This window comes from Protobothrops mucrosquamatus, unplaced genomic scaffold (genome assembly GCF_001527695.2).
Source record: "Protobothrops mucrosquamatus isolate PMUCROS unplaced genomic scaffold, P.Mucros_1.0 scaffold473, whole genome shotgun sequence".
NCBI classification, from domain to species: Eukaryota; Metazoa; Chordata; class Lepidosauria; order Squamata; family Viperidae; genus Protobothrops; species Protobothrops mucrosquamatus.
The window spans coordinates 492,043-516,143 of record NW_015386794.1 but is presented as its reverse complement, the minus strand read 5'-3'; the positions used below and the strand labels follow the sequence as shown (position 1 = coordinate 516,143).

Sequence of the window (24,101 nt, the reverse complement as noted above, 5' to 3'; positions counted from 1 at the left end):
AAATTAGAAGTCCATAAAATGTGCTTTAATAAGTATGCATATTTTTGTGAGTAAGTTTTGAATGAGAATGTGCACACTAATGCAGAAATGCGAGAGAACAAATATTTGTTAGATTTATACTTGCCTTTCATTCAGGAGCTCAGGATAGCATTCATTGCTCTCCTTCCTTTTTTTCCTCCTGTGAGGTTAGCTAGAATAGACTGAGACTGACTGATTCAAAGCCAATCTAGGTGAGCTGCTTGAAGAAATTGTAATATTATATAAAACAACTGTAATATTATATAAAACAATTTTGGGCATTCCTGTTAAACCAGGAGTCTGAAACTATTTAATCATGGGCCTTGATCCAGAATATACAAGAAACCAACACAGCTTCTAAATACTGAATAAGCCATAGATATTTGGTTCAGAAGTAAAGAATTTAACGTAATCCACAATGTTGTGGAATTATGCTGAGGAGCAGGAGAGAGCACACATTCTAAACAGACTCTCAGGCCTTGAGACTTTTGCCTAGGGTAGAACAATTCCATTGGTTGACATGAAGGTCTGGTTTATGCATTATCTTCATTATCTTCATACTACATCTTCAACTGTAACTCAATCAGAATAGAGTTGGAAGGGACCTTGGAGATCTTCTAGTCCAACCCCCTGCTCAAACATGAAGCCCTATACAATTTGAGACAAGTGGCTGTCCAGTCTCTTCTTAAAAGTCTCCAGTGATAAAGCATCCACAACGTCTGATGGCAAGCTGTTCCACTGGTTTATTGTTCTCACTGTTAGCAAGTTTTTCCTTAATTCCAGGTTGTTTATCTCCTTGATTAGTTTCCATCCATTGTTTCTTGTCTTTATTGGAAAATAAATTGACTCCCTCTTCTTTGTGGCAGCCCCTCAAATACTGGAATACTGCTATCATGTCACCCCTACTCCTTCTTTTCTCTAGACTGGCCATACCCAATTCCTGCAACTGTTCTTCATCTGTTTTTTATCTCCAGGCCTTTAATCCTCTTAATTGCTCTTCTCTGCATTTTTTTTAAAGTCTCGACATCTTTTTTGTAATGTGGTGACCAAAACTGGATGCTGTATTTCAGGTGTGGTCTTGTTAAGGTTTTATAAAGCGGTACTAATCACACTAATTCACGTGATTTGGAGTCTATGTCTCTGTTTATACAACCAAGGATTGCATTAGCCTTTTTCGTTGCTGCCACACACTGCTGGCTCATATTTAATTGTCCACTAGCACTCCAAGGTCCCTCTCACAATTACTGTTTTTGAGCCAGGTTTCGCCTAATCTGTACTTGTAACTGCAATGTCCTTTTTAAAGAAGACACATGTTTAATCATTATTTTGTAGATTTAACAATCAAATATTTCATGGAAGTATAGGTAAACAAAGAATTCATTTCAATGTAGCTTGTTCCAGGTTTGAGCCAGTGTCTGGATTTTCAGTTTAAGTGCTTGGTTTGCAATGACAGCATTGCATTACCAGAAAAGTTATTTACAGTAGAATCTTACATAGATTAGCTTATTTCTTTAAACATTTGTTCATTTACCTTTAAATGTTTTATGGGGAATTAACAAGAGGGCATAGAAAATTTTTTGGGGGTTAGGAGTGCCTAGTGCTGAAAACTATTAAAAAAAATTCTCCTGAAAACTATTTTTAAAAAATCGGCCTCCTGCTATTGTGTTTTATTTCTCTTTTTAAAAGCAGCCATTAGTTGTTTCCTCCAATTGTACATTTTTGTTAATTAAAAATTAGAGGGAGGAACTTTCCAACACAACCAGAAGTTTTATATTGAATTTCACAATTGAGACCTAGAAATACATTTTTTAACTTTTGGCATGCATCAACCGTCTGGTATCTGCTACCCTTACAGGAAAGTGTCTCTCAAATTGTTCCATAGTGTCCTGACTTACCCCCGTTCTTTCAGTTGCTGCATGTAGCTGGAGGCATTTCTCTGCAGAATGCAGATACAGCAGAAATTCCTAAAACAAGTGATATTTTGATAACTCCACAACCACAGATCTATGTGACAACATGTAAGGAAAGACAAACAAACATTGATCAAGAACTTTGGGTACTCTCTGTGCTTAAAGAAATATCAGCATAGGGCAGTGCATATTTTATGAATGTTTTAGAAGATGGTTCAGAACTTTGTGCAATACAAGTTCTGTCTCTTGTTAAAGCAGCCAATTTTTTTTTTCAGGTTTCTACAGGAGACGGGGGAAAAGAGATGCAGCTGCTTTAATTAATGGATTCACTTGTCAGTCTTTTCAGGATCCTGCAGAATTAGTTTAATTTAGCTTACTTTAATTAAGAGAGGTGTTGCATTTGCATGAGTTCCAAGGCACTTAGTCCTTATCATTTTTGAACCATGCATAGATAGAGTATCTGCTATATATCTTAGCTTTCTTCATTGTGTTTATTGTGATATTATTGTATGTGTTCTGCTTGTTTGTTTGTTTTAATCTTGAGAACTGCCAGGATCAGTGCCACAGAATTTTGTTTCTTTTAGATGAGCCCAAAAGTCTGTTGCTAAGTGAGACAGTTTTTAAGGGAGTTTTGCCCCATTTTACAGCCTTTCTTGCTAGAATTGTTAAGTGAATCACTGCAGTTGTTAGTAACATGGTTGGTAAGTGAATCTGTCTTCCCTATTGACTTTGCTTGTCAAAAGATTGCAAAAGATGATCACATGCCCCCAGGATACTGCAACCATCATAAATATGAGTCAATTGCCAAGCATCTGGATTTTGATCACATGATCATGGAGATGCTGCAATGGTCGTAAGTGTGCAAAACGGGTCATAAGTCACTTTTTCAGTGCCTTTGTAACTTCGGTCACTAAATGAACTATTATAAGTCAAGGATTACCTGCAGTGTATTTAAAAACAGACATTGAAAGCACAAATGGCTCAACAGATCGAATTCCCAAAGAATTGTTTAGACCCCCTTCAAAACAACTTCCCTTTGGTCAGATAATTCAGTATAGAAACATTTCTTGCTGCCTCTAACACTCTCAAAACCTCTCTTTTAAAAATACATTCTCATCCATTCCCAGGTACAGGTAGTTAAATGGTAACTGGGACCGGATTTTCCATCGCTAAGCTATGCAGTCATAAAGGACAATATCATGTAACTGCATTGCTTAGTGATGGCAATCCCAACACTCCCCATTGCCTTCTTTAAGCAAGGATTCTGGGTCATTAAGCAAGTCCCAGTAGCTTTATAGATAGGTAAAACATGAAGTATGTCGGGACTGAGAGTTGCAGCTGCTGGGCAAAGGAGGGTGCACAAACAGCCTGCGAGGTGTAGTGTGAGCATGGCAAAGTCGGAGTTGGCTGCTGCCAGATGGGAGAGAGTGCAAGCAACTTACTAAAACAACTTGCAACATTCTCTGCTGGCTTCCCCATTGATTTTACTTAAAGGAAGCCAGAAAGTAAGGTTGCAGATGGTAATCCCATGATTATGGGATGCTGCAACCATTGTGTGAGCCAGCCTCCAATGTTCGCATGACAGCAAGGGTGTTATAATAAATGGAATTTTGAGGACCAGTTGCGAGTCTCCTTTTTTAGCACCACTGTAATTTTGAACTGCATGAATAGTCATTACGTGAGGACTGTCTGCATAGAATCAAATGGGTAATAAGTCATGCTATTCCTCCATACACTTTCCCTTGGAATCGGAGTAATAGCACACTTAATTTATATTAACTAATTTGTATTCGTTAACCATTCCCAAGCCTCACCCTTTAAGTCAGCAGCAACATATTTTTTTCCATAGTTTTTTAGAGGACTGCTTTGGAGAACTGCCTCCAGGAAAATTGGCAGGAAGGATAGGGAAAAATTTACCTCCACTTGGGACACATGAGACAAGAAAGAACCCCAAGGACGGTTTTCCCAGAAGTTGCTCTTCAAAGCATCCCATTAGGCAAAGCAGGAGTAAAAGTCTTACCCCTCTTAATTGATAGCCTTGTAATAGAACTCTGAAAATCCCAATTATAGATGTTTAACAGCTTCATAATAATGCCATTGTATTATCCACATCTAAAAATATAGCCTGTTAGTTTATCACAAATGTGCTTTCATTCACTGAATTGAAAGCTTCACTGTGTCAAAACTGCCAAATGTACATGTTCATATTAGCATTATGAAACTTAAATTATTACCATGAACCTGAGTCAGTCAGTGTCATGAAAGTAATAATGCTTTATTCATCAGTACCCCAAGGAGGGCCCAAGGAATTTGGGAATTTGCCCTATGGAACCAGTTATGCAATCCATGTCCATTTCTAAATCCACCAGCTATGAAGTCCAGTATCCTTAATCCAAAGGAAACAAAATTCTGATATTTTTATTTTTCCATTGCAATTACGCATGCCTGCTCCCTCTCTATTTGATACTATATATATGGTTTTTGTAGATGCTGTTGCTATTCAGCTACAATTCGCTTGCTTGCTTAAACATTTGGCTTTAATATTTCCTTCAAGGCAGAAATTCTAACAGGAATTGCAGTTGGTAATGCTGGAGATGCTGGACAAGTCGGAACTAAATTGTTAGAGAGAGGCTGTAGGACTGTCGTCGTAACTTTGGGACCAGAGGGTTGTGTGATAGTCTCCAAAGAGGAACCAACCCCAAATCATATTCCTGTCAGGAAGATCTCTGCTGTGGATACTACGGTATGCATTATATTTTAAGTCTCATTTTTTGACTATTCATTTGAGTACTAAAAACCCTCAATAATGAATGAAATCTTTGGGTGGTAATGCATGGCTGCTTTTCTGTGGCTTTCTCTACCTAAGACCCTCCCCCTGGTAATTGGGAAAGTCCCCCATTTTTTAGCCTTTTGGAAGGCCATCAGGACCTGGCTTTTTACCCAGGTTCTGAGATAGAATGAGTACATCTGAAGTTGGTTGGGGGGGGATATTGTGGGGAAATGTTTGAGGTACTGTGGTTTGGGTTTATGGCTTTTATTGTTCTGAGTTTTACTGTTCTAAGCCACTCTAAGATGTGTTTTAAATGAGTGGCACTACAATTTTTTTAAAAAATAAAAGATATATATATATATCATCAAACTGTGGCCATTCTAGCCTATTATACAATGAATGTGAGTTCACCCAAGGTTTATAGGTTGGTGTTCTTTTGATAGGGCAGAGAGCAGCATGTACCGATGATGTTATTTTAGACTTCCTTCATCTTTCTGTCTCTTCTGTATTGCAACAGTAATGTTCTTATTACTTGTGCAAGATGGCGAAATAATCCCTCAGCACCTTCACTTCAGCTACCTACTCTCCTGTCTGGAAAAAGAAGGGAGACGCCCAGTAGTTTTCTGTCTCCCCCAAACTGAATAACTGGTTGTGTCCTCACATGCCTGAAGTGTATGTGCTTGCAGAACCTATGACTTTGTAGAGCTTAAGAAGTATCTGGTACTCAACTTCCACAAGGCATAGTTAAATATCAGAAAAAGTGTGCCATACCAAATTAGTTTTCTTGTAATTTATACGGCCATTAACTTGAGCATTCTTATACTGGAGAACTTGGGGTTCTCTGTCCTCCAAATTTTTTTCCTGCTTATAATCCCAAGTGGTGACTGAAGGGTGGAATGTTATAATTATTAGTAACAGCCCCAAAGAAGGACAGTAGTTAAGTTCCTGATAGCTGATTTATCTCACCCACATTCACTATGCTGGGACATCTTGTACTGTTTTTTTTTCTGATGTAAACACAGAACATTTCTGGTGATGTTGCTGACAGCACTCCATGTACCAGCTATACATTTTAGGTGCCTGATGTCGTCATTAATTGTTTTCCTCCAGCAATTGTAACTTTTTGTTAGAGGCTAAGCACAGTGCTATTATGTACCTAAACAAGAATAACTGGTTTAATTCAGGGAAAAGCAGATTTGATCAGAAGCAAACAAATCTGTGTTGATATTGTTTAATTGTACATCAGTTTGTGCCCAAGTAGGTAAAATACATTTTTCTCAGGAAAACAGCCTTAACCCCAAATGCCCAACAGAAGACTTTAACGGCAGAGTCCTAAGGACAGAGAACCTATGCAGCTCTGTGCATAGAATTTTCTGAGCATTTTCGGTCTGAAATTGTCAACTTCCAAGTTTGAAATAGCAGCTCATGAGTTCCATGCTGACATAAACTAAAATTGAGTAAGTTCTGTTTGCAGGTTCTTTCTTTAGGGCAACTGCTTCGTACATTGGTTTGGAGGAGACTGCCCTTAACCTTGCCTCTCCTCTATCATTATAGCTGATTGGATATTTTTATTATTATTATTATCCTGCCAAGATGGTAGTTTCCCTGTGTTTCTGCACGTTTTCAATCCTCGTGGTCAGCATGGAACTAACTTACAGATTTGATTGTGACCTTATTTATATGATGGTTATCATTTTCTTACTCAAAAGACGTGCAGAGATACTTGCTAAACAGAGTAGAGAATCAAAATCCCTGGAAATTACTCTCTGGAAACCATATTTTCAAATCTTGAATGTGACCTGCTTGCCCCAGGAATGAGGGTTAAGTATTTTAATATGCTAAGAAACATTTTCTTTTTCGCACATACCAGGATTGTCCCAGCATTGAAAATCAGATCCAGAGTCTGATCTCAGATTGAGCTCAGGTTAATGTGAAGTGCTTCTGTTTGAGGTTGCGAATGAATGTTCCTATTGTTTGGTTAAGCAATACACCTTCTTATCATTGCTGTTTTAACAGGCAGTTTTCTTTTCCTTTTTTTTTCCTTCTTTTCTTTTTGGTAAAGTGATATTCTTTCACACTTTTTAATCCACGAGAATTCTCTCTGGTTAAGCTAGGAGTTTTCATAGCTAGATTTTTACTGATTAGATAACAATGGAGGGGTGTAATGAAACAATTTTTCAGGGTAGTCATCCAACAGAAGTACATGAATACCCTGCTTTAGTGGCAGACGGTCAAGAAAATGTAAATGCTACTTCTACTGATAATATTCAACATTGACTGCTTAGTGCCCACTTTTGTTTACAAGTAAAGCTAATTAATTTCATAGATATCACACCAAATTATTAAATGTTTATTATTAAATGTTTGTTATTAAATGTACCTCAGAATAGTTTTAAAGCTAAAAGAAACTACTGTAAACCTCAATTTGTCTTGCTAACCATAGTCTGAGTTTATTTTAGCCTATATCTGTATTAAGAAAAGATTATCTGATCAAATCCAAGTGTCCATCTGGTAGAGAAGATTACGTCTAACAATGGGCAGCCAGCTTTCTTGCGAAAAACCCACAAATGGATCATAAGGGCACTAATCCACCCATTTTCTTTGTTTCAGCATCTGAATTTTAGATATACTTTCAATATTAGTTGAAGTCTTTAGACAAAGTGTCCTTCAGTTATGCAGTTACCACTATCTCTCCACTTTGTGATTATGTAAATACTTTCCTACTGTACTCTCTCTGCACTTGGGAGAAGCAGCAAAATTATGTTTCAGATATTACTGGTTAGCTCAGAAAGACTCACTGTATTGATAGCAATAAAGGGAGAGTAGCAAGACTAGGATATTCCAGGGTTGTGGCCTTTAGCAGGTGCTGCTATTGTCAACTGCAATGATGTCTCTGTAACCATATAATATAGAGGTTGTTATGAAAAGCAGATCAACAAAGCATAGGTTTTAATGGAATCCATTAAATGGTTGACATTTGATTATATGCATGAATGTGCAAATGTGTGTACATGACAGAAGGTGGCAGCACCTAAATGACCTTGGCTAATCCTGGAATGCTAATCAAGGGTGGACCTAGTTGGTAATAGGAAATGCAATGACTGTAGGCTAGACTGAGAATTTAGAAAAGTGCCAGAAGGCAACAGCAAGCCACAGTCATGTTGCTACCTAGGAAAACTACATGGTTAGATTTATGAGAACCATTGCATCCAGATCATTGGAGATAGTAGTGAAGGATGTGCAAAGCATTGCATGCATGAATCATTCCATACATCTAGTTTTCAGGTGACATAGCACATGTTTGGTCAAGGACTATTGTCAGTTTGGTGATCTTACAAACTGGAACAAATAAAAATAAACATCCTGAGCAAAAATGTTCCAAAGTGGAGAAAATAGGAAAAAGGCAAGACCATCAACCATGTGCAGCTGCTAAGGGGAAAGAGGAACAGCATGGGGAAGACTGATGAGAGGAGCACAAATGAATTTAAGCAGGCCATTCAAAAAAAGGAGGAGAAATGGGGTCAAGGCAAATAGCCCCATAAGATCCTCCTCGCTTTTCTTTCATCTAAAATATGGGACAATAAAGATAACTCAGGTTTTATTTGGCTGAATCTTGACTAACCTGGAACTAACTAACATAATAATAATAATAATAATAATAATAATAATAATAATAATAATAATAATAATAATAATAATAATAATAATAATAATAATAATAATAATAATAATAATAATAATAATAAAGTTGGAAGGGACCTTGGAGGTCATCTGGTCCAACCCCCTGTTCAGGCAGGAAACCCTATACCATTTCAGACAAATGGCCGTCCAGTCTCTTCTTAAAAATTTCCAGTGTTGGAGCATTCACCACCTCTGGAGGCAGGTTGTTCCACTGGTTAATTGTTCTCACTGTCAGGAAGTTTCTCCTTAGTTCTAGGTTGCTTCTCTCCTTGATTAGTTTCCATCCCTTGCTTCTTGTCCTGCCTTCAGGCGCCTTGGAAAATAGCGTCACTCCCTCTTCTTTGTGGCAGCACCTGAGATACTGGAACACTGCTATCATGTCCCCCCTCATCCTTCTCTTCATTAAACTAGACATACCCAATTCCAGCAGCCGTTCCTTATATGCTTTAGCCTCCAGTCCCCTAATCATCTTTGTTGCTCTTCTCTGTACTCTTTCTAGAGTCTCAACATCTTTTTTACATCGTAATGACCAAAACTGGATGCAGTATTCCAAGTGTGGCCTTACCAAGGCATTGTAAAGTGGTATTAATATTTCACGTGATCTTGATTCTATCCCTCTGTTAATGCAGCCCAGCACTGTGTTGGCTTTTTTGGCAGCTGCAGCACACTGCTGGCTCATATTTAAGTGATTGTCCACTAGGACTCCGAGGTCCCTCTCACAGTTACTACTATTGAGCAAGATACCCCCTATACTATACCTGTACATTTGGTTTTTCTTGCCTAAATGTAGAACCTTACTTTTTTCACCATTGAATTTCATTTTGTTAGATAGCGCCGTGTTCAAGTCTGTCCAGATCCTCCTGTATCCTAAGCCTGTCTTCTGGAGTGTTGGCTATTCCTGCCAGCTTGGTGTCGTCTGCAAATTTGATGAGTTCCCCAGCTATCCCCTCGTCCAGATCGTTGATAAAGAGGTTGAAGACCATTGGGCCCATACACACACACACACACACACATAAATTGAATTTCTCTCCCTATATAGCAAACAGTAATATGCACAAACACCAAAACGAAATATTATTGTAGAGAGAAGAGACACGCAGGCGTTGGAAGGGCAGTTTGCTGCTCACGACCTCTACCTGGCCCCTATCTCTACATATTATCAAATCTTGTCATCCAACAGCTGACTCTATTACTTCCAAAGTAATATGGTGGATTAGAATAAAATGTAGTATATGTCCTAGATGTTAAGAAAAAAAACACATATACTGTATAGTAGTAGTAGTAGTAGTAGTGTGTGTGTGTGTGTGTGTGTGTGTGTGTGTGTGTAGTATATACTATATAGTGGGTTTTGGGTGAGGTTGTGGTTTTTTTTTTTGGTTTTTTTTTGTGGCTGGGTGTGAATCTTGAGCCCTCATTAGATCTGACCTTACGTTGTTATAAAATATAGGGCTGCTGTTTTTAAAACATGCAGAATTATTTTTCTGTAAGCATTTTGTTCTTTACAATATTGTTATGAGCGTATAAATCAACAATTCATTCATTAAAACAACCTGCAGTAACAAGTTTCAGAAGCGTCTATCCTTTTCTGGTTCATCATCACAAACTCTAAATGATGGATGGATGGATGGCCATATACAAAAAGTGATAATCAATATATATTTTATTAAAAGTAAAAAAACATAAGAATAGAACTTATTAGCTGTTCAGTGTATTTAGGACATGAGGCTGCAATCTTCTATCCACTTCTCATTGAATTCAGTAGAATTTCCTTTGGCTAATCACACTTAAACTTACAAAGAAGGTCATCTTGTTGAAAAGAGTAGGAATTTCTCTTGAGAAAGCATGCAGAAGCTTGTGTTGCACTTTTAGTAATTACTATGTAAAATTAAAATTAATTCACAGAATTAAAAAGTTCTCCTGGGAACTCAACTACTATGTCTTTCCTTGACTTTTTTCCCCCTAAACAATATTTCCCTCTGCTTTAAAATAACATATAATACACAGGTGTATATTTAAGTTGGTTTAGAAGATAATGGCTTCTTAAAGATGAAAATACCAGCTCTTCAGCTACTCTTATGCCAACCTGAGCGTTGCAACAAGTCCAAAATGCCTTCTGTCTAATTGCCTTCTGTCTGAAGTGTTGAACGATAACTACAATAGGCCGCGTGTAACGCGACTAGAATACTGAGTTTTCTGCATAATTCCCCACGTTTCCTTTTTTAGAGCAAGATGCCAGAGGTTAATTGTTTGTTGTCAAAAAATTAAGTGACCGATGCTTCCTCTGCATCATAGCTGTGCAGGTCTACTGTTGGTTTTTTAGCTTTCTTTCTTTATTATGTTGAAATAAGTAAAAGAAGCAATATAGCAACAGTAAATGCAGGGAAACAGAAACATTCCCAATGATTATTTTCCAGCATCAGTTTTACAGTATTCCTATGAAAAAGGGCTTTTTCAGTGTAGAATATCTTCCCAAGCGAGTTTCTTTTTGCTTCCTTTTAAACAGGCTCTTAAAGCTGTTTTATTCTGAAAGGGGTTTTTTCCCCTTCTTGTTATCTGTATTATTGAGAATGAATCTTGTGTCGTTTTGTCATAGTTTACTTCTAGTTCTTTTTTTCCAGTTTTTTTTACTTATCCTTTTATTTAACAGTTTAGGAAACTGAATGTAAATATCCAATAAAAAGAACAATGTTAGTGCCTGTAAAAATTAATCCCTGTCAGCTGGTGGAATTAATAAGTTGGTTCATTTATTTCTGGGTTCGCCTAAGATACTGAGTCATAAATCATGATTTATAAAGCGCAATGGCTGAGTTCATACAAGATAAGCTATTATGGTTTAGCACAATGTGTAAATCCATATGGACTTCATGAAAATTTTCATGGCTTGCACTTAGATGTCCAATAGACAAATTGTGATTTGACAAGTTTGGACTTTGAGTTACTAGGTGATCACTGTCTATTTCAGCTCAACACTATTACGCTTTTGTGCTTCTTATTGCCCAATCTTTGTTGCTCAATGTTCTATCTCCCTTTCCACTGATAAACAGTTCCTTAGAACAAAATTCATACAGTAGTGTTTGTTTGCTTTTAACACACAAGATTTTTCTTACCAGATCCATTTCCTATTTAGGCACACATCCTTTTTCAGCCTCTTCTATGGTCATTGATTATATTCTTGAAAGTATTTCCAAATTCTGGCCTAACCCTACACCAGGAAAGCTCACTTGGGACTGGAACAAAATGGAATCTTATCAATATACCAGAAAGCCAGGCCTTTCTTAAAAGCATCCATTCTTTGTTTCCTGGCTTTGTGGCCTAACGGCAATGACTTTAAAAAACTATAAATAATGAGCTCAATCCAATGACTAATTACTGAAAACTCTGTGCATCAGCAGAAGTGGAACCTGTGGTTACTATCAAATGCCTTAGCTATTCAATAATATCCCTTGGTGTTTTCTATCTTTTTTGCAGAGTTTCTTTGGTTTTAGTTAACCTTTTGACAGTGGAAACAGCAGCTGCTAGGAAATGAAGCCGTTGGCAGAGAGAGTGCTGAGGGCAACTTCTTCAGCTCACCAAGAAGCGAGGACAGACTAAAATTCAGCTTTTCCTGGATATGGCTGGTAGCATAATAGCAAAATATGGTATTGACCACAGTGTGGGAAGCTTGTTAACAGTGGAAACTTTAATTTGGGAGAGCAGTTGGGCTTTAATTGTGGCTAATTGCACAGAAGCATGGTGAGATGGAGGGTGTTATTGTAGAAAATTATGCCCCAGATAGTGATAATATAATAGCTGCCTTTATTTATCGGGTAGCCAAAATAACCCTGTGACTTAGCCTTCTGCTTTCTCGCCTCAAATATGCAATCCAATGAATTTTGGAAATACAAAGAGCCATACAGAATAAAATAAACCACCAGCTGCTCCAATCAGCAACTGTTATTTTTTTTTTAACACTGCATTTATTATTTGCTAAAGTTCAACTTGGCTGTGAATGTAGCATGAGCTGAAATCATTCCCTCTGACTTGTCTTGCTTTTATTCTAGACAGAGAATAGGTCACCCTAGCTTCTGATCCTGATACAGACAGTTGGGGGCCTTTCCTGGTAACATTGTTGCCCCTGTGAAAGAAACAAGGATTTGTTCATTTGCTAAAATAAATTTAGAGGGCTTTCCTCCAAGAAGTGCTTTGAATATTTGTCCTTGGGAAATAGCTTTATGAAAGCGAATTTTCCTAAGAGTCTTATCCTAATCAATGATTTGTGATTAAACATTCCACAGAATTGATGTGCAGGTATAGTTACTAGTGCTGCTACAGCACCTTCCTCGGAGAAAACAACATAAAAGTGCTTCTCAGAAAATAAACATGGGTGGAGTCAGATTTCTCCGCCAACTCTGCTTGTTTCCAACCTTTTTTATTTTTAGGGAAAGTTGCCCTGCAACTCCAGACACAACTGGATACCATCAGACTTTTGGAGTTCTGCCATTGTTCCTTCTCAACCTTTTAAGACCATTTTGAGAATCTTTGCTTGTCTATAATGATGCTTTGCCAAGTTTGAATTGCTTTGGCATGAAAAGATGCTTACTCAGTATTTGTCCCAGAATAGTTCTTTATCCTATCCAGATCACCAAATGACTACCATTCTGGCTTGGCTTCTCCGTTTTTAGTCACAGGGACAGGATACCACATTATTGATAACAAACCGAGTTGATGCAATAATGATATTAACAATAATACACCTTAAAATATTGTTGAAATCGTTAATAAAGTTTAGCACAGATATATATATAATCGCATCAAACATGCTGGAGCCTATGTGTGCTTCTGCTACTTTCATGTAAGAATAGCCTGAAAGGCTAATGAGTGGTATGCTTAAATGTATTTGCAGTATACTGTAGGATTTCTATTACCAGAACTAACAGATTGTTTAATAATGAGTGGAAAAATACTTCATCTGCTTCCATTTGCTGACTGCCTTGTTCTATGCATTTGCTGATTGAAAAGCATTTTATAAGCTTTGAAGCATCTGGCTACTTATTGAGATAAAAAGCATTATTCTCCCCCATTTCCAGAAAGGAAAAATGAGGCATTGAGCGGTGCATAGGAATTTTGACCCCTGAAATATCATTTCCACATAATGAAGGGAAGGTTCCTCTCTGATTCATCAGTGCACAGCCAGATATGTAACTTTATAATGCTGGATCCCATGGTCTTGTCCTGACTAGTTCTAGACATAACCATACGATATTTTTTTTATAAAGACCTTTTCCCTCTCAGTTGAAATGGCTTTTTGATAATGAATGGAAATGTAATTTAAGCAAATTGAGCAAATGTAAACAGGTCTGTACGTGTACAGCTTGTGGTCTTAACATAAGGCAGCGGGAGAAGCAGAGGACCACCCAGGTCAAGGTCTGATCTTATTTCCAAATCATCCAGTTACCTAATTAAATCCCTTTCTATTCCTTGTGTTCAGGGGGGAAGAAGGCCTGCAGCTTTCCAACTTTTCTTCCAGATGGGAATGCGTAATTTAATGATGATCCAGCTGTTTGGAAACATGTGAATTGTGAGCAGTGTCATAAATCAAGACGTTGATGAAAATCAGTGTCTAGTCATTTTCTCCCTCTGAGTTTAAAAGAAGCCTTGCAGTTCATAATATAGCTCTGGGCCTAACACAAAACATGGTTTTCAGAATCAGAAATCCCGGTGGTAAGTGCTATAATAGAAAATGTTCATAGGAATATAGAGAGTGCCCTCTGCTCATTAATGAATCAGTAGAGCTTATCATTGCATGGTGGAAATAGGAAAAGGGCTAATAGGCTGTGGGCGTAACTTCTCAGAACAGCAGGCACTTCTGTTGGACTTTTAAACGTATATTCTGCTTAATGTAGCTATGACAATCTCAGTCCTAATAGACATCTGCTGTTTCATTGTGGAGCAAAAGATTGTAAAGAAGCATTTGCTAATTAGGTGTGTAGGAGCTCTGTCTGACTACTTTCTTTGCCACATTTAATGACTAATGATGCTCATTTAAATCCTTAGAGAAGAGTGTTTGAGTTATGGACCAAAGCTTGGGGCGCAGAAGGTAATGGTATGTTAAGGCATAGGTCCAGGATTTGAATACTTGCAGGCAAACAAGTAATAGCAAAATCTTGCCTCCCTTACTTAACTTACATGCTTGATAATTTACTTAATATCAATTATCATCTTATGAATTTGTTATTTTCAAATTAAATATAAAAATGAGCAATAGCTAGAAATGGGAAAACCCCAAAGGCCTCAAAGGTTGCCTCTTTGTAATTTTAAATGTTTATAAAATTTCAGATGCCTGAGTTGGAAAATTCACCTCACCTGTGCAATCAAAATACAATAATAAATAATTGGCAATCTGCTGCCCTCTGGCTGTCTTAAATATTTCAGGTTTTAGACTGGCAGATACAAACTGAATGGCACTGCCAGGTGATTTACAATATTTTTGCTAACTTCTATTATACAATTTCCAATATGATTTCCTTCCAATCTGCTGATGTGGCGTGCTAAGCAGAACAGCAGATTTTTAATGTGATCTGGTTGCTTCCAGACCTTACAGTTGAAGACTAATGTTTGTATTATTTACTTTCCTCAGTTTAAATACACCTTTACTTACCAGTTTAAAATGGAATTCCTATTAAACATGTCCGAAAATAGTAAAATAGTTTGTTACATGTGGGGAAATTTGACCAATTTCTTTTTCTTCTGTTCAGATGAAATAATTCATTCAAACATAGAAAAGCCCCTTTCCTCGCAAAATCAAAACTTTGAATTTCTTTACAAATATGACTGACTGACAAAGTTCCAAATAAACTGTTAGAAATGTATAGTTGTATCTTAAGCAAAATAATTTCAAACAAATATTTCACTGATCCCATAACCTAAAAGGAAAATGAATGAGTTTGCTTGGAACTTAAAAAAAAATCTTTTGTGACAATTTAGGCCATGTCACAAAATGTATTATTTATTAGTTACTGATCGGAGGAATAAAGTGTCTAACTGTAGAATTCATTGAAAGGATAGGAAAAAATATAATGGAAATCTGAAAATCATAAGAGATACAGAATCCAATAATAATAATAAAAAAGAAGTAATTTATTCACAATGTCACTCTGAAAAAATTAAGAGATCCCTTCCCTCCACCAAAAAACTATAATATTTTACTAGAAGGCTACCAAATTAAAATATAAAAGAACACAAATCAGGTCAAAAAAAATCTTATAATAAAAAGAGAATATTTTGCTGGGAGTATTAAACCTGACTTTAATATTTTGTTGGAATACATTAGAACACAAAATCAGCAGAGAATTGGTTGGATCATTAAATGACTAATGATGAAAGGAGATAGCAAAAAATAAAAATTTTAGTGAGTTTCTCTTAAGAGTTTTCCAGAGATCTGCTTTAGGACAGATACAATTTAATATTCTTAAATGATTTAGAATGAGAGATGAGTAACATCATAGCCAGGCTTGTTACCAAATTATTCAGGTCACCTGATTACGGAGCAACATAAGGATTTTACTTTTACATCAGTTCTTACTTAGTACACCTACATTCACGACACTTTTTTGCTCATGTTCCATGTAGTCGGGGTAGGGGTGATTTGAAAGAACCTGTTATGCATATTTAGAACATTAATTATTCAGGAGTCCAAATCGTGTTGAGCATCAACATTTGTAGAGCAATTATTTTTTATCAGTCGGGAGGGAGAAAACAGATTTGCTCTCCCCTTCCTAGATATGATCGTATGAGAGGACAATGGCTAAAAATTATTTATTTTTATTTATTATTAAATGTATTTGCCACCTATTAGGAAATCCCCAATTGGTTATATATTGAATGAATTTCAAATTGCCTAGGTCAAGTGAAAGATGCCGTTATTGTTTTGGGTACTTGATGAAAACATGAACTTCTTGTAAGACTACAGTTTTTTTAAAGAAGGCAGCTCATAAAGTTTATTGAAAATTTAAACAGAGCTATAAGAATGTTCTGGGTAAATCTGTGGCGTAATTAAAAACACTGCTGAAAAGGACATCAAAAAGAATCAGAAGGTTAAAGTACTTCCTTCTTGGCACATCATTATTTAGAATGAAGAATATTACCGAAATAAATGAAACAAATGGCGAATGTTATGTTATAAAAATTGTACAGTTGAAATCTCCCTTGTAATACAGAATACTAAATAAAATTCTTAATAGAAAATTTGGTACCACAAGATATTTTGGTTTGCCATTGGTTTGATTAGATACCAATATCTGTATCAATAGCTTCACCACAACAGCCATCGGAAACTGCCTTCTATTTTTTTTTAAGTTTTATTAGTTTATAATATACGATACAATCGAAATACAAAGTGAGGTAAGGGAGAAAAAAAGGGGGGAAAAGGCACTGACTTCCTACTTCCTTTGGTGCAATATCTCATCTTTTTACTTTTACAAAATAACTAGCCATTTCAATAACATCAAATCTATCTAATTGGTAAAGCCCACGATCAAAATTTCATTTCCCCCCCCCATGGAACCTGCCTTCTAGATTAAATGTACTACCCCCTTTGTTTAAGGCAGCAGAGTTCGAATGACATTCAAGAATACATTGGTTATGAGATAAATATCATTAGTCTCTTGAAATGAAAATTAAATTTATAATCATTAAAGTTTCAGACGGTTAAAAGTAAAGGACTTCTGCAAAATTACATTTAAATTAAAAAGCTGCATCATTTGTTTTTTCCAAAAACACATAAAGCAAAATTCATGAAAATCAGCCCATCGTGTTTAGAAATTCTTGTTAAACATTGCCCAATTGGAAATAGCAAATATCTACATAATTGAACTACTATTGCTTAGTTCCAATCACAGTTCTGATAGTTGGGAAATGACGTACAACAGTTTGCACAACATCAGGCCCACAGATGGTATTTTATGAATAATAGCAGTGTTCTTCGCTCTGTGTTAGCAGAATTATTTTCCATAGCAGATGATAACTGATCTACTTATTTATTTAAACTATTTATTCTATTTCTATGCTACCTCTCAAAGCCCTGTACATTTCATTTTTCTTAATATAATAAAACATTATTCCACATTCAATTTGATGCTACATGCAAAACATCATGGAGTACAAAATAATTCTGCCAGAGCTAGGAACTATAAGTCTATGCTTTGATGCGTGACCCTTAAAATTGCTGCAAGAGAAGTGTTGTGGTAAGCCTTTAGAAATCACCGGGGCATGTTATTCTGGATGTTGACAACTAGCAGTTTGCATGACATACTCATTTTATTACTCTACCTATTTTCAAGTCTGTCCAGAAATTGGTCTATTGCCTATCTGACTGGTGACTGACTCAATGGACTTCAAAAATATATATTATGGAGATGACAAGAATTAACAAGTTCCAGACCTTTTTGAGCTATATGTCCAAGGAGAGATTTATACTGCTGGGGTTTTTTTATAAAGTAAACCACAAACTAGATAACTTTCAAAAGTCTCCTAGCTTTTGATCTTGAATGGTTTTATGCAGTAAGATATTTTCAAGTAGGGAAAAAAATCATTTATACAGCAGACACTTTATCTGGCTTCATCTTTCAGGAATGTATGAGGCTAACACTAAGCACTATTTAATCATGTGCAAATGACCTATCAGGAAATCAGCCAGGAAATGGATCTAGATTCCTAAGCACTGATGCAAAGTATTGCATGGGTATACTTCTCTAACAACACCGTTGTTATTTTTGAATTAAATAATACTTACTGGAGACACCAAGGGTTACATATGTGATTGCTTAGCTATGGATTTTTAACAAGATTCAAAACAGTCTTTTCAGCTCAAGAGCTTTCTTCACAACATCCAGCTGGGTAAGATGTAAAATAGTAGAATCTTTTTCCCCAGCTTCTTGGGAGTTGTTTGCCTGTGAAAAGGTCCTGTTTTAATTCTCTAACCACATAACTCAGTGGTTCTCAACCTGTGGGTCGGGACCCCATTTGGGGTCGATCGACCATTTCACGGGGGTCGCCAAGCAAGGCTGTCCGCAATTTGTTTTGTCCGCCATTTGTTTTGTCCGCCATTTTTTTCCCTTTTCCGGTGGGTGCCTTACCTCCCTTGGGCTGGGCCAGCTGGTGGTCGGCCTGCTCCGTCTCTGCTGCTTGCCAGCTACGCCTCGGCTGGCGCAGGGGGCGGAACCACGCATGCGCGGTGCTCCCGGGCAGGGAAAGTCCTCGACTTACGACCGGTTGGGTAGTCCTTGACTTACGACCGGTTTAGTCCTTGACTTACGACCGGTTGGGGTCACGGCATTAAAAAGGTTGCGAACCACTGACATAACTGAAGTCTTCTTCAATGGACCATTTGCATACCAATGCTGTTTTTTCTTCCCAGTTTGGAACTATCTGCTTGATAGGTCTGCACAATCCTTTCCTGTCTGTATTGCTGGGTATCATTTAGCCATCTTTCCCAATTATTGCCCACAGAAGTTGTTGTACTTCGCTTTCCAGCATTTCTGACAATTGATCATACTAACTTGGAATTGTAAATTTTGCAGACCAACATTTGAGAACATAAATCTTTTTTTTTGGGGGGGGGGGGAGACTTATTACGGTACTTTTGCAATCTTTTTTCCAAAAGACTCAAGGTAATGTAAACATGATACTAGCCTATGTATTTTTGTAATATTAATGACGTGCCAAAAGTCAGCTGGGGTTTTCAAATCAGGCTCAGATTTATAGGCATTATATTTTGTCATTTGCATTACTCATGGAAAACATTATCTCAAAACCAGATTTTTCTGCTGCTTTGCCATCAGCAGTGATGAGGCCTGTGTCATGTGCTCATTTTGCTTTGTCATTTCCCTACTACATAGCTTTTTTGAAAATTACCATCACGTTAGTGTTTCACATGCAAAATTATCTTAACTGTAGATCCTGTGCAGAGCTTTCCTGTCTAAATGCATGTCATATCTGGAGGCAGTTGCCATTTTATAGATGGAGAAGTTGTAATAATCATAGAGGATTTTCTGTTTATCTACCAGTATTCGGATATTTTTATAACTTCTCAGGCATTCCTAAGATAGCTCTTAAAATATTATAAAATTTAGTATCCTTTTATGAATTCTTTCTTCTAAATTAATAATTAAGTAACCCCTTCTGATGCATAAATCACTTCTGAAAATCTTTGCCAAATTACACACTTACCCAGATACTCTCCGAGAATTCGATACAACTGAAAGAAAAATATTGTATAAACATATTTATCATTGTAATGTGATTTTTTGCAACCTTCTGACAAGCAAAGTCAATGGGGAAGCCAGATTCACTTAACAACCGTGTTACTAACAACTGCAGTGATTCACTTATCAACTGTGCCAAGAAAGATCATAAAATGGGGCAAAACTCACTTAACTGTCTCGCTTCGCAGTAGAAATTTTGGGCTCAATTGTGGTCATAAGTCAAGGACTACCTAAAAAACAAACCAGAGGTTTAAAAAAAAGGCTGATAGTTGAATAGAAGAGTAGAAAGCATAGATATAGGAGATAAAGAACATGTTCCACATGTATGGGGCTATAGTAACTAAGTTCACTGGAAATTATAGCCCCACATAACTGGAGGGCACTAACTTGAATAAAGCTTGACAACTCCATCCAAAGGAAAATGAGAAGCACAATGTCAGGGTTGAAATAGACTAGATATATATTTGACTCTGGTGTGAATTTGGCTGAGGAATGAAACAAGTTGAAACGAAACTTGTAGATACTTTTTCTTGGCCGTTCCATTATATAAAATTAAAGAGAGAATGAAAAAAAAAGAACAGAAACTTCAAAACATGGGACATAGTGGCCATTTCAGAGTTTTATTGTAATTCCACCATATTTTCTAATATCCTAAAATCTTGGAATCTACTTTTACCATTGATCTGAACCTGCCATTGCAGTGATTGGACTGCAAAACTTTGATCTAGAATCATCCTGTATGTTTCCTTCCTTATTACATTCTGAGGAAGTAATGAAGGAATTGTGTACTATATACAAATCAAGCCAACAAATACAGCTTTTTCCGATATGAGAGAAGGACTTAAATATTTAAGTCTCACCAAAACCTAAAGTAGCCATACTTCTGGTTTTAGGGTTTTAGCTACATGAAGGATATAGAACACCATGAGTCAGACCTGAACTTTTCAAGAAAATGGAAGTATAAATTCTCTGAAAAGGAAACATAATTCTGAATGTTGCTGATATTTTGCGGAAATGTAAAATTCTAATAGCCATAGATGGATGCAGCTTCTATTAACTGTAGAAGTCTGTGGCTCAACTGTGCATGCAAAGGAATATCCCAGAGTCTTGTTTGGATAAGTAAAATACCTTCTAAAAACAGGCTATAATAAGCTCATTACATTTAACATTTCCTATGTGCGCCTTTCTTTTCCAACTCTTGAGAGGCAAATAGCTTCTGCACACAAAATATACAATTTTCAATGCTTATATAAAAGGTAGAGCGTTTTGTCCTGATTCTGCCTCCCTTTTTAATTTTTATGACAGCCCCTTTCTAGCAGATGCTACTAAACAATGCAATTTTTACTTGAAACAGTATTTGGAACAATTGCTTTAAATTTCATGTAGTGCATTGCTATTTCTTAAGCTGCCCTTTTTTTTTTCAAATATGAGAGGCAGAAATGGGTTTTACTTGAATAAGATCTAAAACACTTCTTCCAAAACATTTCAAGCCATGAACAACCCAATAAATACTTTTCTAGGTATTCTTTTGCCAATGTAATCCTTTTTAAGGAAGTAATTTCCAAAACATAGAATGAAAGCCATTTTAAATTAGGGATGGAGAAACATCCTCTGCCCTTGTATGGCTGCATCAGTTGGGAAGCACAGATAGCAAAAGTTGAGTCACCTTTAAACAAGAAGTCTATCGGTAATCTCCATTTCATTCACATTCATCTATGCATTTAAGACTGAGAATTCAATGCAAACATTTTCATGAAAACTCAGGGTGAGAATTTTTAAAGTACATTGTTTACAGGATTTTCTATTTACCATTTATAGTATTTCATTTTTTCCCCTTTTACTTTCTCTAGGGAGCTGGTGACAGTTTTGTCGGAGCACTAGCATTCTACCTGGCTCACTACCCCAATCTACCTCTACATGAAATGCTGAGGAGAAGTAACTTCATAGCATCCATTAGCACTGAAACAACTGGGACACAGACTTCCTTCCCTTACAGAAAGGATCTGCCACAAAACCTATTTTAAGCTGTGTAAAAATTTGATTTTTCTCTGCTCAAACTTTTAAACAAATGCCAACTACACGGATGCCAAAATGAAAATTGTATAAATTGCATGTTTTTGCTTAGCCTTATCCTGAATGAGGTGTATATGGTGTCACACACTGCAATTCCAGTTTAGGATACAGCATTTCGGCTGATACAGTAAGATTATTTCCATGTCTTGGTCACTTAAGCAAGGACCCTTTTATTACTGTATGTTTTAAAATTGTAATCCTACTTCGAGAATAAATTTTTTGCACAATTTGGAAAGTCTTTGCACTGATAAACAGGATGATCAAAGCAGAAAGAAATGTTAAATATTTATACTGAGGCAAAGCATACACAAAAAGGTAAGGTTCACTTTTGTGGTAATCCAGTTGCCATGACTCAACTTCCAGACATAATTGTAGAAGTTGTTAACTTTTAAAAACAATGGAATTTGAAAAATCTTTGTCATGGTCCCTATACTTTTCTGAATATGAGATATGTGCCAAAAGGCATTCATTTATGTTTGTTTAAAATGCTTCTATACTGCTTCACTCATTCTTAAGCAGTTCACAGCATATATGCAATAATACACTACAAAAAATTACTTTACAACATTCAAACTATCCTGTTACAGCCAGCAATCACAATAGGATTAATCTTCATGCAAGTTCCCACAATCGCAAGTAAAACCACTGCATACCCCTCAATTCCAAGCACTCTTTGGAAAAGCCAAGTTTTATACACTCCCTAAATATCAAGAACAAGGTGAATGTGTTAATTCTGGTTGGAGTCCATTCCACAGGAAAGCAGTTCCTGCAGAAAAGGCACGTAAGTCCCCTCCTACAGCTCATTCTGCAGGCATACATTGGATGTGTAGATTCTATTTGAAGAATATGGAGATTCTCAGTCATCCAGGTCATGGTTGTCCCAAAGGTGCTTTTTCAGGAGGCAACTAGAGTTTTTCTTTGAAGACGTTTCGCTTCTCATCCAAGAAGCTTCTTCAGTTCTGACTGGATGGTGCTGGTTGGATTCCCCACCATCCAACCAGAGCTGAAGAAGCTTCTTGGATGAGAAATGAAACATTTTCAAAGAAAAGCAAACTCCAGTTGGCTCCTGAAAAGGCACTTTTGGAATATTTGAATAGAATTTAAATATTCTGTTAGATACCTGGGTTCTCCTAAGCTTTGTGATACTTTAAAAGGAATGACCAGCATCTTGAAATGCATGGGTTGAGGGATTTGACAGAACTCTCCTGAAGCACTTTTTATATTTGAGATGAAACCATGATATGAATTTTTAACAACTTTTTTGTTTTGCTGATTGTTTCAGTTTGTGCTATGGATGTTTATGGGATATGGTCTTTTTTTGGGGGGGGTACAACAAAGTATTTTTGCAGCGGTACAGAAATCTAATAAAGTATAATAACACCAGTCAACTGTAACTGCTAAATCAAATTCCTTAAAAAGCAGTATAAGTCCATCTGCCTTCCAGTATGTCTGAGACCGCCAATCAAACCATGGAAATTATTCCATTGTTCGGTTTTGTAGCTACATGGAATGAATGTTTCTCAGGAGAATATAAGCTTCCCTAAATCTGTTTCTCCCAGATGTGTTTGAACTATCATTTCCACAATTTGCTGGAATCTATAGAATTTTAGTGCAAAAGACTGAAGAAGCCTCTTGTAGGTGGTTTCGTCTCTTGTGTTGAAATGAAACATATACACAATGGATTCAGAATTTTAATTCACAAGTGTGAAAACAAAATAATTGATGAAGATCCATCTCTAAATATCAGTAATTTTCCATGATGTTTTTATTTACAATTGGCTTTGACCATCTCAGTTCATTTTCTCTTTTCAGCATTGCCAACTTCGTATTTCCTTGTATACATCTTCACAAATCTTCTTTGCTAAGCATCAGTTCACAGAACAGATCTTTTTATGCTCTTTGAAGAGGACTTTCTGTTTGACTATGAAAAGACAAAAAGAAAATCCCTAAAATTATGCCAACTTACATGTTTACATAAATACAACTAAATCAATGATTGGTTCAATTGTATGTCTTTCATCACATGAGGGAGGAAATGAATATGATGTACAACAAATATGTTGTAGTCCACCTAGAGTCTATATTACTTAGGGTGCATTAAAAATACTACAAAATAAGTAAAGAAAGCTTTACTTATTTTACTTAAAAGTGTTATGGTTTGAAACCTAAATGGTAAGGAACAAATAGAAAGAATATCAATGTATATGAAATTCTTTATAGGTTTCAATGGTTTAACACCAAAATTTTAAAATATTGAGATCATTAATTGTACATTTTCCATGAATAATTTTTTCTTACAGTTCTAATCTAATTTATATCAGTGATATAATTTCTAAAATAATTCTTCATCTAAAGCAAAGTATATACAGCTCCTTCTAGTTTATATCAGATATTGTTTCTTGCTTGGAT

General features: G+C 36.4%; 2 protein-coding genes across 3 annotated transcripts in view; one reads left to right on the top strand and one right to left on the bottom strand.

Annotated features, from left to right (window-relative positions):
* Positions 1-21,923, top strand: part of RBKS (ribokinase) — a 60,589-nt gene extending 38,666 nt beyond the window's left edge. The window contains exons 7-8 of the mRNA XM_015816644.1: positions 4,483-4,671; positions 21,470-21,923. Of these exons, the coding sequence (XP_015672130.1) occupies positions 4,483-4,671; positions 21,470-21,643 (363 nt within the window). The 3' untranslated portion in view covers positions 21,644-21,923. The remainder of the gene's footprint in view (positions 1-4,482; positions 4,672-21,469) is intronic.
* Positions 21,924-23,367: 1,444 nt separating this feature from the next.
* MRPL33 (mitochondrial ribosomal protein L33) overlaps positions 23,368-24,101 on the bottom strand; it is a 5,876-nt gene continuing 5,142 nt past the window's right edge. For both annotated transcript variants that reach the window (XM_015816648.1, XM_015816649.1), the window contains exon 4: positions 23,368-23,613. In XM_015816648.1, the coding sequence (XP_015672134.1) occupies positions 23,561-23,613 (53 nt within the window). In that variant the 3' untranslated portion in view covers positions 23,368-23,560. The remainder of the gene's footprint in view (positions 23,614-24,101) is intronic.